Here is a 14,436-nt window from a genome sequence, read left to right on the forward strand (position 1 = left end):
ACTTGTCAGCACTGAGCAGATGGAATTGGATGGAAAAGAGAACGGGACAGCCTGGGTACACTTGGCTTCCTGAAGCCAGAGGAAGTGGATTTGGACGTGACCATTTGCTGCCTCTGTGGAGGACTGTCACAGAAGAGCACAGCAATCTGGGGAGGAGGTGGCCTTGTTAGGAGCCTGTCCTGTTCTGTGAGCACACCACCACGGGCTCTGGACGACTCTCACTACAGCCTTGCCTGCCACTCAGCCTGGCTCTTCTCACCAGGAGGGTAAGGGTGACTCCTGCTCTGCCTCGTGTGTGTGTCAGAGCCCTGCCAGGCTCAGGTAGGCCTAGAGATTGTGGAAGATGGGAGGTATGGTTTGGTGTGAGTCTAAAGTGTCCTCTAACAGGCTTCACATGGGGCCAGTAAGATGGCTCAGCAGGTAACAGCACCTGCTTGTATGCCTAAGGATCTAAGGTCTGCAAGGTGGGAGGAGAGAACCTGCTCACACGCATGCTATAGCACCCAGGTGCCCACGCACATACACACATTCGCACATACAAAATAAACAAAATGTAATTAAAAAACATCTAAGCCAGTTGCAGTGGGGCACTCCTTTAATCCTAATACTCAGGAAGCACAGGCAAGAAGATCTCTGTGAGTTCTGGGACAGCCTGGTCTACAGAGTGGATTCTGGGATAGCCAAGGCTACATAATGAGACCATGTCTCAAAAAATAATTTTTTTAAAAAGCTCCATGTGTTGGGAGCTTGGTCCCTGGGCTGGTGGTGCAATGGAGAAGTCATTGAGGGTCTTTTTATTGTATTCGTCCATTAATGGATTAACTATTTAATGCTATTATTGTGATGTGGAGGAGAGTGGGAGTTGGGGTCTGGTTAGGTGGCCCTGCTTTTTCTTGCTCTCTGCCTCCTGTCCACTATTTTGTTCTGTCACATGCTCCCTGCCACCGTGATGTTCTACCTCACCATGCACAGGCCATAGTTAGTGACCAAGTATTGAAACCATGAGCCAAGTAAATCTTTCCTCTCATTAAGCTGTTTTTCTCTGGTATCTTGTTTCAGTGATAAACATCTAACTAATGCAAAAGAGTTTGGCCAAGCTTGTGCTCTGAAGCCTGGGGGATGTTTGTCTATGGACCCTGACTAGGTCCTTTTTAAAATTAAATTTATTTATTTTTGGGGTTGGGGATTTAGCTCAGTGGTAGAGCGCTTGCCTAGCAAGCACAAGGCCCTGGGTTTGGTCCTCAGCTCCGGGAAAAAAAGAAAAAAGAAAAAAAATTATTTATTTTTAATGTATCGGTGTTTTGCTTGCAATGTATGTCTGTATGAGGGTGTCAGATCCCTTAGAATTGGAGTTACAGACTGCTGTGAGCTGCCATGCTGGGAAAATAACCTGGGTCCTTTGGAAGAGCAGCCAGTGCTCTTAACCACTGAGCCGTCTCCCCAGCTTGTGCTGACTAGTTTTATGTCAACCTGACACAAGTTAGAATCATTTGGGAAGAGAGACACTCAATTGAAAGAATGTCCTCGCCTAACGGTCTATTGCCAATTAGTTACAACACCTGTGTCAACAGCACAGCCGCCCCCCATGGGCCCCCAAGGTGGTGGCAGCTGTGTATTTTCTTGATTGGTGAGTGATGTGGGAGGGCCCATCCCACAGGGGGCAGGTGGTCTTGAGTTGTATAATAAATCAAGCTGAGCAAACCAGTAGGAGCAAGCCAGTAAGCATTGTTCCTTCATGGTCCCTGCTTCAGTTCCTGCCTCCTGGTTCCTGCCTTGAGTTGCTGCCCTGACTTCCTTCAGTGACCTGAGAGCTGTAAGATGGAATAAACCCTTTCCTCTCCAAGTTGCTTTTGGTCATAATGTTTTATCACAGGAATAGAAAAGTAACCAAGAGGCTGGAGAGATGGCTCAGAGGTCAAGAGCACTGGCTGCTCTTTCAGAGGTCCTGAGTTCAATTCCCAGCAACCACATGGTGGCTCACAACCATCTGTAATGAGATCTGGTGCCCTCTTCTGGCACACAGGCACACATGCAGGCAGAACACTGTATGGATAAATAAATAAATAAACCAAACAGGAAATGGTTAACTGCTCTTGTACTGGGGGAGGAGAGAGCTTTTCTATGTAGGCATGAAAGAGTGTTAACAGGGCCAGGGAGATGGCTTAGCAGGTGATGGCACTTGCTGCCAAATCTGATAGCCTCAGATCAATCTCTGGGACCCTGTCATGGTTTCAGTTGTCAACCTGACACAAACCCAGAGTCGCTTGGGAAAATGGAACCTCAACTGAAGAACTGCCTTGTGAGACTGGTCTGTGGACATGTCTGTGAAGTCTTTTCTTCTTCTTCTTTTTGGTTTTTCGAGACAGGGTTTCTCTGTGTTGTATTGGTGCCTGTCTAGGAACTCACTCTGTAGACCAGGCTGACCTGGAACTCACAGAGATCTGCCTGGCTCTGCCTCCCCAGAGTGCTGGGATTAAAGGCGTGCGCCACCGCTGCCCGGCCCTGTGAAGTCTTTTCTCAATTGCTAATTGATGTAGGAAGACCCAACCTATGATGGGCAGTGCCATCCTAGACAGCTGGTCCTGGGATTCCTAAGAAAGGTATCTGCGCAACCAGAGGGAAGCAAGCCAGTAAGCAGTGTTCCTCCATGTTCTCTGCTTCAGTTCCTGCCTTGTACTCCTGCCCTGGCTTCCCTTGACAATGGACTATGACCTGTAAGCTAAAACAGATCCTTCCCTCACATTCCTTTTGGTCATAGCGTTTATCAGCACAACAGATAAACACACTAGGACAGACCTACATGGTGGAAGGAAGAACTGACTCCCACAAGTTGCCCTCTGACCTCTACAGCTGTACTGTGACATAAAAACACATACACACACAATAAGAAATTTAAAAGGATGTAAGTGACTTGGGGACCTTTATACTTGGGGAGGGGCTGAGGGTTCACAGATGGGTTACAGGAGATAGGGGGTCGTCTGAGCTAGAGGACACTAGAGGAGCAGGAGCAGGCATGCACAGGGAGTGGCCGGAATGTGAAAAGGCCCTTTTGTTTCTCTGTAAAGTGGGCAGTGAGAGTGAGGTGTCTTCTGTAGCCAAGGGAGCTACTGTAGGGCTTCAACAAGGTGGGGTTTTCAGCAACCCCTAAGTTAGGGAGGAGAAGCCAGGGTGCAACGTGAGCTGAAGGCCCAGTGAAGGATGGAGACAGGCCTGCCAGTCACTGCTTGGTGGACAGGGAAGTGACCTGACTGTCCTTGGGCCGGGGAGGGTTACCGCAGCAGGCTCTGGTGATGGTGGGGTGCAACCTGAGATTCTGAATAGGACCCCAGGCTCTGCACTTTTTTATCCCCCTTCCTGTGATTGCAAGGTGTCTCAAGGCTCATCAGGATGGCCAGGAGCTTTGAACACCTTGGCCCGTGAGCCCAGGGGAGTTGACTGGATGGACAGGGAGAGGATTCCATGAAAGTGTCATCGTTTAGGAATGGGTTTCCACAGGCTGGACAGTGGTCATTGAGTCATGTGGGCAGGACAGTGCACCCTTCCCAACCTGGCAGATCTGGTTGTGTTCTGTCTGTGTCCAGGGACAGGCAGGCAGGAGATGATCTCTGCCCCAGAAAGCGAAGATCTTGCTAGATGTTCAGTGGTGAGGGAAACAGTGGGTAAATCCTCCCAGATTCCCAAGGAAGGGGCTATGTAGAGAGGTTAACAGGGGGCCTACTGAAGGGTCCGAATATGGAAGGGGATCATTTCCTTTCTTCCTAGAAGGTGACAGAATCTTCTTATAGCAAGAATTCAATCTAGAACCCTCCACATTTGGAAATAAGACAGTACCTGGTCCCCTAAGTGGCATGGCATTTACCTAATGCAGTGGTTCTCAACCTTCCTAATACTGCGACCCTTTAATACAGTCCCTCATGTTGTGGTGACCACCAACTATAAAATTACTTTCGTTACTACTTCATAACTGTAATTTTGCTACTGTTATGAATCATAATGTAAATATCTGTGTTTTCTGGTGGTCTTAGGTGACTCCTGTGAAAGGGTCATTTGACCATCATAGGGGTTGGGACCCACAGGTTGAGAACCACTGACCTAGTGCAGGATGGTGCAGGAGTTCAGCCTTCCTTCTTCTTCCATTCAGGATGCACTCAAGACCATGCAGATTCAGTGGGAGCCTCGAGAATTAAGACCTTCCCTGTTTCTACGGCTGATCTTTCCCACAGAGGGCAGAAGGCAGAGTCCCGAAGACTGTGAGGTGGGAGGGGACACGACACGACACCGGTGTTCCCAGTGCTGTGTTGACTTTCAGCGCAGGGCCTGCTTCTCATGCTGGGCAGAGGGTGCCAGCCTGCCTCAGCCAGACCCACAGCCACTAAGACAAGAGGCATCTCTGCACTCAGGGCGTGTTCTCCACGTCCAGGAGCTCAGATACCTCCATGCCACCTTGAAGGACCTGCTAGCCCCACTCTACAGCCTGTCTCAGATCCAGAATCTCCACCCTGCCGTGCCATTCCCAGCTGGTTACAAAAGGCCCTGCCCTCCCAGGCTGACTGTGAGGTCATGCCCTCCCACCCCCTTACTCTCAGCAGAGCTGGAGTTTTCTCTTTTTTGGTTTTTGGTTTTGTTTGGTTTGAACCAGGTATGGTGGAGCACACCTTTTATCCCAGCACTAGGGAGTCGGAGGAAGGCAGTTCAAGGCTAGCCTGGTCTACATAGTGAATTCCAGGACAGCCAGGGATGCACAGAGAGTCCCTGCCTCAAAAGAGAAATTATTATATGTATATGGGTCTTCCACCTGTATGTGTGTCTGGACCACATGTGTGCAGTGGAGGCCAGTTACAGACAGCTGTGAGCCACCCTGTGGGGGTTGGGTATTGAAACCTGCTCCTCTGGAGGAATAGCCAGTGCTCTTAACCACTGAGCCATCTCTTCAGCCCACTGAAGTTTATTTTTCAGGAAGACATTTGGGGGGCTGGAGAGATGGGTCAATAAGGTTAAGAGCACTGGCTGCTCTTCCAGAGGACCCAAGCTTGGTTCCCAGCACCCATATCAAGTGGCTCACAACAGCTTGTACCTCCAGATCCAGGAGAGCCAACACCGTCTTCTGGACTCTGAGGGTGCCCACATACAAGTGGCCTGTATACATACACACGAATATTTTTTTTAAATTTAAAAAGATATTTTTTAAAGGCATGCGCCACCACACTCTAGCAAGACATTTTTTAAGCATGAGCGTTCAGGGTGTGGATATGGACTTCTCAAAGATATGGACTTGTTCAAAGCTACGTGGCCTTGGGTGGTCACTTTGCCATGTTTCACACCCCGTCCCCAATGAGAGGACGTTTATTGGTTTCGCAATTCAGGGCTCCTGAAGCCTAGGCATCATGGCTGACCAAGGGAAGAGCTCAGGTAGTCAGTCATTTTCACTTTCGTTTGTGAAGTAGCTCTTCCTCAAACCCAGGGGCCAGCCCGCAACCCCAGATTCACATGACGTGTCCCCGGATTGCCACTGACAGTTCAGAGACACCACACGTTGAGATGGCAGCTTTAATTGTCCTAGCCCTTAGGGTCCCTTTCCTGCAGGCATCTTTGGCCAGACACCCGTGCTTGACGGAGCCCAGAGCACTTTGCCCAGGTGGCCCACTGCCCTGTGGCCACGGCTGTGGGAACCCAAGGTCATATCAGTCTGTTGATTATCTGGTCTTCAAGGCTACTTCTGCCCAGAGCCCTGTTGGACAGTTGGGTGTGTGAGGCAGAACAGCGCAGCCTGTGATTCTGGCCATCTTTAGCTAGTTCTCAGGGACAGAGGCCCGTGGTGGAGGGAAGCTGGTTGGGAGGAACACGTCTCCACCATAGCCACTGGTTTTCCTCCTGAGATGAACTTCCTTGTGCTTTGAGATGGGAGCAGAAAGTGGAGCTGCCAGCAGGGGTGAGGCCCAGCAGGGGTGAGGCCCAGCCAACGTCCTCAAGGCAGGATGAGAACAGTCATCTCACAGCACAGACAGAAATAGACAGGAGTGGGGCGCAGGGAAGCATCCACGTTCTCCACTTCCAGGGGGCACGTGGCCCAGCCCAGTGACTCACCAACCTTCCAGGCTGGGAGGCTAAGGATGGCCTTGAGAGTGGACCAGGAGACCAGGCCCTCCCTTCCTGGATGAAAAGCCCCAGGCCTGCAGGGGCGTCTGAGAGGCTAGAGTCCTGGCCCAGCTGAGCCTCAGTGGAGAGGGCGCCACCCGCAAGAGAGGCTGGAACTGACCGGGGAGCTGGGAGCATCCAAGCTGGCTGCGGAACCAGCCCCCAGGGCACTCCAGGTGCGGTTTCTGCCAGCTCTGGTTTCTGCCAGCTCTGCTCTTCGGGATTCTACCTTCGGTACAAGTTGGGCAGACAGATCTTCAGCTAATGCCCACCCCGGTCTGTGAGGGTCTTGGCACGGCTGCCGCCACCTCGAGGGCCCACGGGAGTGGCTGTGCTGTTGGCATAGGTGTCGTAACTGCTGTCTGAACACACGGAGAGCTCGTCAGAGACCTCCACACCATCACTGATCTCTGTTGGACCGGAGGAGACAGAGTGTGAGTGGAGCAGGTGGTCTCTGAGGACAGGGAGACCAGAGGAGACAGAGTGTGAGTGGGGCAGGTGGGCTCTGAGGACAGGGAGACCAGAGGAGACAGAGTGTGAGTGGGGCAGGTGGGCTCTGAGGACAGGGAGACCAGAGGAGAGGAAGGCACTTAGAGGCAGCTGTAACCAGTGGATCCAGTTAGCACTGATCCTGTGGGCACTGAGCCTGGTGTTCAGGGGCCCCTTGGTCCCTCCTGGGCCCTTAGTCCTCTGCAGCCCTCCCCCCCAACATCCTGCTGCAGAAAACCATGGCACCTTAGGTGCCTTGTTACTCCATGTTTACTTTTCTCCAGGCATTTGGACACACAGGTTTCTCTCTGTTGAGTGACTTCCCTCCCCAGAAATCCCTCTTTTTCCTAAAATCTGGCTCAGGTCTCCCCATCTCTGGTATGTTGGTCTACCAGCCACCTCCTTGATTCCCCAGACTGGGTTGGGGTCTCCTATTTCAAGCCAGTCTGGTTCATCCAGCCCCCATCACAGCCCACAAGGGTGGGGGCCTGAGCAGAGCCCCTCAAGGACACCTGTGTCCTAGTGTAGGCAGAGCTGGGCAGAGCCGAGGTTCTGGAAGCAGCTCTGGGGAATGCTGCTTAGCTGTTTGTGCCTGGACAAGCAGCGCAGCCTTGGGAGCATACCTGTTCCCCCGGGAGCCTCCTTTCTTGTGTCTGAGCATCCCACTACACAGGCATCTCTGGTCCTCCACCACACCCCAGCTACGTCACCACCCCAGACCTTCCTTGCCACCCTAGGGAGCTCTGAGCACACTTTCTGCCTTGGCTCTCCTCACAAGAGCTACAGTGACGCCTCATTTTGCCCATGTCTTTACAGCTGCCTTCATCAGACTGGGACCGGCAGTGGACAGAGCATAGTCGTCACTTAGCGGAGTCATGTGTGAACCAAGGAAAGGTGTAGGGCCTTCAAACAGACACCCTACCCCCTACCCCAGCTTGTCACCTTTGTCTCCCCACCAAAGGCTGACACTGAGCCCCTGGATCCGGGGTTGTCTGACGTGGAGATACATGTGTTTCTATCCCTCAGTATGTGCACGGGTGTGAACCTGAAAAGAGGTTATGTCCAACTGTCCTGCTGTGTTACATGCGCACCCCCTAATCCAGGGTCCATGCAGGCTGTTACCTGAGAAGATGAGCTTCTCTTTCATGATGCTGACGTCCCGGCTGGTCCGGCGTACGGCGGCACTCAGCATGATCTGCTCTGGGTTGTAGCTCCGGATGCCACCCAGACGCCACCTGCAGAGACGGCCCCATGGGCATCAGGTCCTTCCCTAGCCTCCCTGGAGCAGACACCCTGCCCATTTCCAGAGCCTCTCCTGATGTGGCCTGAGAGTCACAGCATAAATGGGTAAACTGAGGCTCAGAGAGGGGCAGTCTACTGATTCCCAGCCAGGGCTCTCCTGCCTCTTTCTCCCCCCTCATTTATCAGCAGCCCTGGCCCAGATAGGCAGTTTTATTAGTTCTGTCCTAGCTGTCTTTGGGTGGGACAGTCGAGGATGGGGAGGAGCTCAGCAGATGTGACTGACAACCTGTTTTATGGACACACCAGCCTGAGGAAGCCCCAGCAGAGGCCTCCTGTAAACCCGCCGATGCAATGGGCTGAGGAAAGCCAGAAGGGACCAAAGAGGACAGTGACAGCGAGGTTTTGTTTAGGACTGGCCCTCACAGGTCCCCAGACAAGGATGTTAGAGGAACTTGGTATGGAGTTATCTGATTAGAAATAAGCACCCTGGATTCCCCAGGAGATGGGACCCTGATGGGTGGTTAGAGGCAGTGAAGACTCCATATGAAACTCACTGTGGGTTTCTAGATGGGGAAATGGACAGACAGGGTGGCGGGACGGAGCAAACGGGGCAAGCAGGAGGCAGGAGGGGAAGGCACTGTGCCTGGGCTGGGCTGGCTGCCTTGCCAATCCTTGTGGCCAGGGCATGTTCCTCTGGCTCCTTGTCAGGCCCCCAGCGCCAGCCTCAATGCCCGGCGAGTTGCGGTGTTGGGCAAGTGTTTGTTGAATCAATGAATGAAAGAACAAGGCCCACAGAGAAATTATCTTCCCCTTGCTTCATCTCCCAGGTCCCCTCTTCTCCCTCTGGCTATTCCCTCAGGAGACAATGACTCTGCCCGGGCTACGTCTGGTGGGCTCGGGACCACACCAGGCAGCACCATGTGGACTCTGCAGGTGGAAAGAAGTTATACAAGCTGAGCTTCCTTTCCAGAGCTCAGTCCTGGACCCTGGCCTAGAAGCTGTTCAGCAAAGCTGCCTGACCCAGCAGGTCCTAAGACACCTGACCATCCCTAGTACCTAGGTCTCACCTTAGCAACTAATGTTAGAATCCAATGGGGAAAATGGCCAGGGTCTCTACAGCCAGGCACATCCGGGGCAGGAAAGCCACTGGGTGGGGGGTGTCTCCCCGGGGGGAGGAGAAAGGAGTGAGGGTGTGGGTCAGAGACAGTGAAAAAGAAAAGGGTGATGGGAGAGATACAGAGAAACAGCACGGACCACTGGAAAGGAAGTCCCGAGAGACAGAAGCCAACGGAGCAGGAGAGAAACAGAAATGGGACTTCGCGCGCGGGGCAGGTGGCAAAGGGCCCCCTGAGTGCTGGACTTGGGGATGTGAGGGCCCTGTCCCCAGGGGAGACACTCCGGTGCTGAGGGAAGCTGGGTCAGCACCTACCAAGGAGACGCTGGTCCCCACCTACAAAAACTGCAACAGGGACCAAAAAAGTACAGCACACACGGCCAGACCGGAAGAATCAATCCCAGCACGCAGGGGGCTGAGGCAGGAGGATTGAAAGTCGGAGGGACAGCCTGGGCTATGTAGTGAGAGCTCGTCTCAAAGGATAAAGGAAAAGGAAAGGAAAGAGCGGGAAGGAGGGTGGGGTGGGAGGGTGGAGAAGGGCCAGTGCTGCAGGCAGAGACGAGCAAGGTGACCCAGGCTCAGCACTTGGTGAACAGCAGCTTTTCAGACAGACCTGGAAAGGGAGTGGCCAGAAGGGGGAAGAGGAGCAGGAGGGAACACACCAGAATTACCTGATCAAGTGATAGCTGTGAGAGGCCAGAGTGCAGCAGAGAGGGGGAGGGGAGAGAGGAGGGACATGCGCCATCAGAGCAGGATGGGACAGAGAGAGAACATCGGTCAAGAGCCAGCCCCAGCCCCTTGGTTCCTGGTTGCCTAGGGCCCCGGGCTGGCCCAACATCTTCCCCTCCCCGGACCACCCGTTCCACCCATGGCAACCACGTGCCAGCTGTCTTAAGGGGCGGGCATGGAGGTTTCAGCTGGCAGGGTAGCCCTCGGTCCTCCCAGGAGTGAACCCGTGCCCTGGCTGACAGTGGGCAGACGGAGCGGGCAGCGTCCACCAGGTAGCACACAGCAGATCAGGGCAAGGTTTGGCTCTGAGCCCCGAGCTGGGTGCTCATTCTAGAGGCCATCCAGTTTCTGCTGAGGGTGGGGCCTGGGCCTGCTGAGGGTAGGCTGGTTATGGATATGTTGGGGTCTACTCACTTCTGGAGCACGAAGATGCCGATGATGAGGCTGAAGGAGATCAGGTCGGCAGTGACCCACATGAGGCAGTACTCGTCGGGGGGCTGTGGAGAAATGACCCAAGACCAGCTTACAGTCATGGCTCATCTAGACCAAGGGACCATAGACTGCGGGACCTCTTATATTAGACTAATGAGGAAGGGCAGGGGAGGAGCTTGAGGTGCCTTAATATTTTATTTTGTAAGAGTGGACTCAGGCATGTTGGGCTAAGGTGTGTGTGTGTGTGCGCGCGCGTGCGTGCATGCATGTGTGCGTGTGTGTATTTTAGGGTAGAAGTGGTATGTGGAGTCTCAAGTGTGTGTGTGCATGCGTGCATGTGTGCGTGCGTGCGTGTATTTCAGGGTAGAAGTGGTGTGTGGAGTCTCAAGTGTGTGTAAGCTTACAGGAGCTCAAAGCAAGAGCCAAATGACACAAGATGGGTCCTTCATTGGCATGTAAGGTGCCACGTGCCTGGCAGATGGATATATGACCCTACAAATAGGTATGGGGCAAGAGGACGTTGATCACAGGGCCTGGGGAAAACCAAGCCCCATATGTATAGCCTCAGCACCTTCGACCTCAGACAAATGAGGGACACTTTAGGGGTCCATCAGCTCCGTGGGGCCTGCACCCTTCTGCCTGCCTGCCTGCCTGTTAGTTCATGTCACTTTCGAGGAGTGTTGGGGGCATTTAAGGACTACAACTGGAAAGTGGCTCCTTCAGGCTTGGCAGGGGCCTGATGAGCTGCATCGGTCTGAAGCTCGCGGCCCAGACCTCCATAGCTTCCTGTCCACCACCGAAGTCCTCTTCTGGCCTCGGCCACACCTCTCTCCTGAAACCACCTGTAACTTAGCTCTGACTTGCCAACACTGCCGCCCTTAGCTATGGAGCGCTTTCCCTGTCTTTGCATCCTCAGGGACATGGGGCTCCCTCAGGGGCAGGGGTGGGAGTTCAGCTGGTCTGAGGTGCTCCATGACTGACCTCCACACACTCCTCATGGTCCTCCAAGTAGACCTGTGCTGTCCCCAGCCTCTTTCTGGAACAACTTCCTTTTAAAACCAACTCTAACAAGTAGCCCACAACCCAGGGAACTGTCAGTTTCTTTTGAGTGTTGGTTGCTAGGCAATGCGATCTTTCCATGAGTCAGACCCAGGGTCCCCAGCACTTCAGCGCAGACCTCAGAAGCTGTGACAATCCCATTCTGCCTTAGCCTATAGTTACCCCTCCCCGCCACACACACACACCGTGGATGCCACTATCCCAGGTTCTCCCCAGGGGCAGCCCTGGCAGGTGACTGATAGATAGCCCTAGATGCCCTCAGGCCCCACAGTCTCCAACTTACCATGATCCAGAGTGGAGAAGGCACCCGAGAAAGGGTATGGGAGTTGTCAGAAGTGACTGATGGAACCCCGGCACACCACAGCAGGGAGAAGAGCCACGGTGCGTTGACTGTGTAGAGGTTTACACTCAGGTTCCAGGATGCATAGTCCCTGGGCAGGGGACAGAGGCTGGTCAGCTGTCTCTAGGTGCTCTGCTGCATGAAGCTGGAGGAGCACCCCGATAGACTGTCACCCTCACAGCCACCCCAGGAGGAAGGCATGTCTGCGTCCATGCTCACAGGACAAGCCCCGCTCTGCCCAGTGCTTCTGGTCTCACATCCAAACCCTGTGTGCCCAAGCTCCCAGTGTTCTGCCCTGTGCCCACATGTCATAGGTGGAGGGTTAAACTGGGGGTACAAAGTCCCTCCCTCCCTCCCTCCTTCAGGGGCACCTGGGGTGGCACAGGGCAGGCACCTGAGCTCCTGGTGAGACACCTGAGTGTAGCGAAGGTTCAGCTTCTGGATGTGACCTCTCCGTAGGCTGGCAATGGCTTCTTTAGATCCAGATGTTTGCTGGAAGCCAGGAGCCATTTTCCGAACTAGAGGCCTCTGCCTGTTAGGCAGCCACATGACCTGCCGGCAGGAGCCAGGGTGGTCAGGCCTCTCATCTCCAGGTTTGGGGTGAGGGCTCTAGCCCTACTAGACCCTTCGAGGGTCAAAAAGAGGCCCGTCCACAGCAATGGAGCCCATAGTGAACAACTGGGGCAGCTTCCCTGGTCAAGACAAGATGGGCAACCCCACCCTCCCCACCCTCCCCGCCTCTGAGCATCTACAGAACTGTGTGTCACAGAGTGGCTTCAGGTTCCCAAAGTGTCACACCACGGTGATTTGGGTCTCGTTCCACTGAAGTAACCAGGGAACACAGGCGCCCACTCTCCTCTGAGCGATCGAAAGCACTTATTGGACTCTTTCCTGCCCCCAGAACGGAGCAGTCAGGAACACAAGGCGCACACAGCCCTGTTGTCCAAACAGGGAAGCTGAAGTGTGGTGAAGTGTGGAGAGGGGACTGGTGAGTCTATGGTGGTGCAAAGGGGCTAAGCCAGGGTCACCAACAGGGCTTCACCTGGTGCTGTGGGAAGCCTGAATGCAGCAGGGCCTCCAGCGTGACGTTGAGGAAGCTGCCACGGTAAGGATGATCACGGGGCGGGTCTCGAAGGTTGAGCAGCAGTGTGGCATTACCTTTGGCTAGCTCCAGGAGCTCTGCCAGGCTGCAGATGGACTGGTTCTGGACCTCCCTGACGTCTGAGGGTGACAGGGAGCTGGCTGTCCAGAAGGGGTCAGTCTGGCAGAGACAGGGACATACACGGCTGTCACCAGCCCTTCTGAGCTTTCAAGCACCTTCCTGGCAATAGAGCATGGAGACCCAGGGCAGCCAGTGACTGCTGGTGTATTGGCAGTTGATGGCTGTGGCCCAGTTAGGGACCTAACCTTCACCTCAGTGGTCCCCACCTGCTTCCCAAGAGAACCCTTCGCTTAGAGCCAGTCCAGTGTGGCCTTGAGTCCATTACGTAGCCAAGGATGACCCTGAACTCCTGATCCTCTTTGTGCTGAGATTACACTACTCTACCAAGTTTATGAGGTGCTCGGGATTGAACCCAGGGCTTAGCACATGCTAGGCAAGCACTCCAAGTGAACTACATCCTCGGTCTTAGGGCTACGGCTTCAACAAGCCTATTAAGGATCAGTATCCTTGAGGGGGAAAGCCAACAGACCAGAGACCCCCTAACAAGCAGTGATAGCTCCAGGGTCCGGATGCCAGAGTCCACAGAAGGTCGCTGGCTAGGGTCCTCCGAGCTGATGGGCGCCTGCCTCCTTCTTGAGGAGCCTTCCATGTCTCCCGTGCCTATGGCAGGCCCAGGTATAGGCAGACCTTGAGGAACCACTGGCCAGCATTGAGCCTCTGCAGGACAGTCCAGTTGAGCATGGCCGCAGGCCTGCGGGCGAGCTCTGGAAACATCTGCTCCACGTTGGTGGTCCGCCTCAGGGTGGTGTCATGCATGAGAAAGGGCACGCCGTCCAGGCTGCAGGAGAGGGTCACTGTCACCACCCACTCAGGGCTATCACCTGCCCCCAGTCACCACCCTCCCTTCTCCCCACCCTCAAAGGACACAGCTCTTCTGTTCCCATCTCAGCTACAGACTCCCCACCTACGCGGGGAGCGTCCTGGGCCGGTGGGGACCTCAAAGGACTCCAGGGACAAGTCCTTTGACTCTATGAAGGTCAAGTGGGGAAGACAGCTGAGGAGGGGAGGGCTGGGGAAAGTGAGTTCTGTCACTTAGCAACGTTAGGTGATAATGGGGGGAAGTGAGGCTAAGCAGGAAGCACTTATGTCAAGGTCTACGGCCACTAAGTGGTGGGACCTGGCCTCAGACCAAGTCCTTGAGATGCCATATTGATAACGGTGCCAGCACAGGTCCCTCTGACAAAGTCCGCCTACTTCCCTCACCCTTCTCATTCCACCAGGGCTGGCCACGGTTCACAGAGCGCCGTAGTGTGAAATAGTAAAGGGCACCATGCTTCCTGCTCCTCGAGGCATTTTATCAACTCCTGCCAGAGAGGTATGGTGTGTCTAATCCATGCTGTCCACACCGGGAGTGGTAACCTCACACGCATGGTGTAACTGTTCATTGCACACCCTGTGGAATAGTATTTGGTGGCCCTGCCTTCTCCTCTCCCCGGGGGTGAGGAGATAGGTCGGTGTGGGTTTCTCCATCACTTATACTAACACATATGCTGATCTATAGGTGGAAATGTGCACATCACTTCTGTATGGTCTTGTTTTGCTTTGTTTTTTGAGACAGGGTTTCTCCGTGTAGCTCTGGCTGTCCTGGAACTCCCTCTGTAGACCAGGCTGGCCTCAAACTCGCAGAGATCCGCCTGCCTCTGCCTCCCGAGTGCTGGGATTAAAGGTGTGGCC

The 14,436-nt window shown here is 54.1% G+C and overlaps 1 protein-coding gene across 3 annotated transcripts in view; it reads right to left on the reverse strand.

Moving 5' to 3' along the window:
- Window positions 1-5,529: 5,529 nt before the first annotated feature.
- Window positions 5,530-14,436, reverse strand: part of Gdpd5 (glycerophosphodiester phosphodiesterase domain containing 5) — a 52,556-nt gene continuing 43,649 nt past the window's right edge. For all 3 annotated transcript variants that reach the window (XM_059270682.1, XM_059270684.1, XM_059270691.1), the window contains 7 exons: window positions 13,390-13,540; window positions 12,583-12,801; window positions 11,935-12,092; window positions 11,484-11,631; window positions 10,124-10,206; window positions 7,747-7,859; window positions 5,530-6,545 (listed from right to left, as the gene is read on the reverse strand). In XM_059270682.1, the coding sequence (XP_059126665.1) occupies window positions 6,397-6,545; window positions 7,747-7,859; window positions 10,124-10,206; window positions 11,484-11,631; window positions 11,935-12,092; window positions 12,583-12,801; window positions 13,390-13,540 (1,021 nt within the window). In that variant the 3' untranslated portion in view covers window positions 5,530-6,396. The remainder of the gene's footprint in view (window positions 6,546-7,746; window positions 7,860-10,123; window positions 10,207-11,483; window positions 11,632-11,934; window positions 12,093-12,582; window positions 12,802-13,389; window positions 13,541-14,436) is intronic.

This window comes from Peromyscus eremicus, chromosome 1 (assembly GCF_949786415.1).
Source record: "Peromyscus eremicus chromosome 1, PerEre_H2_v1, whole genome shotgun sequence".
NCBI lineage: Eukaryota > Metazoa > Chordata > Mammalia > Rodentia > Cricetidae > Peromyscus > Peromyscus eremicus.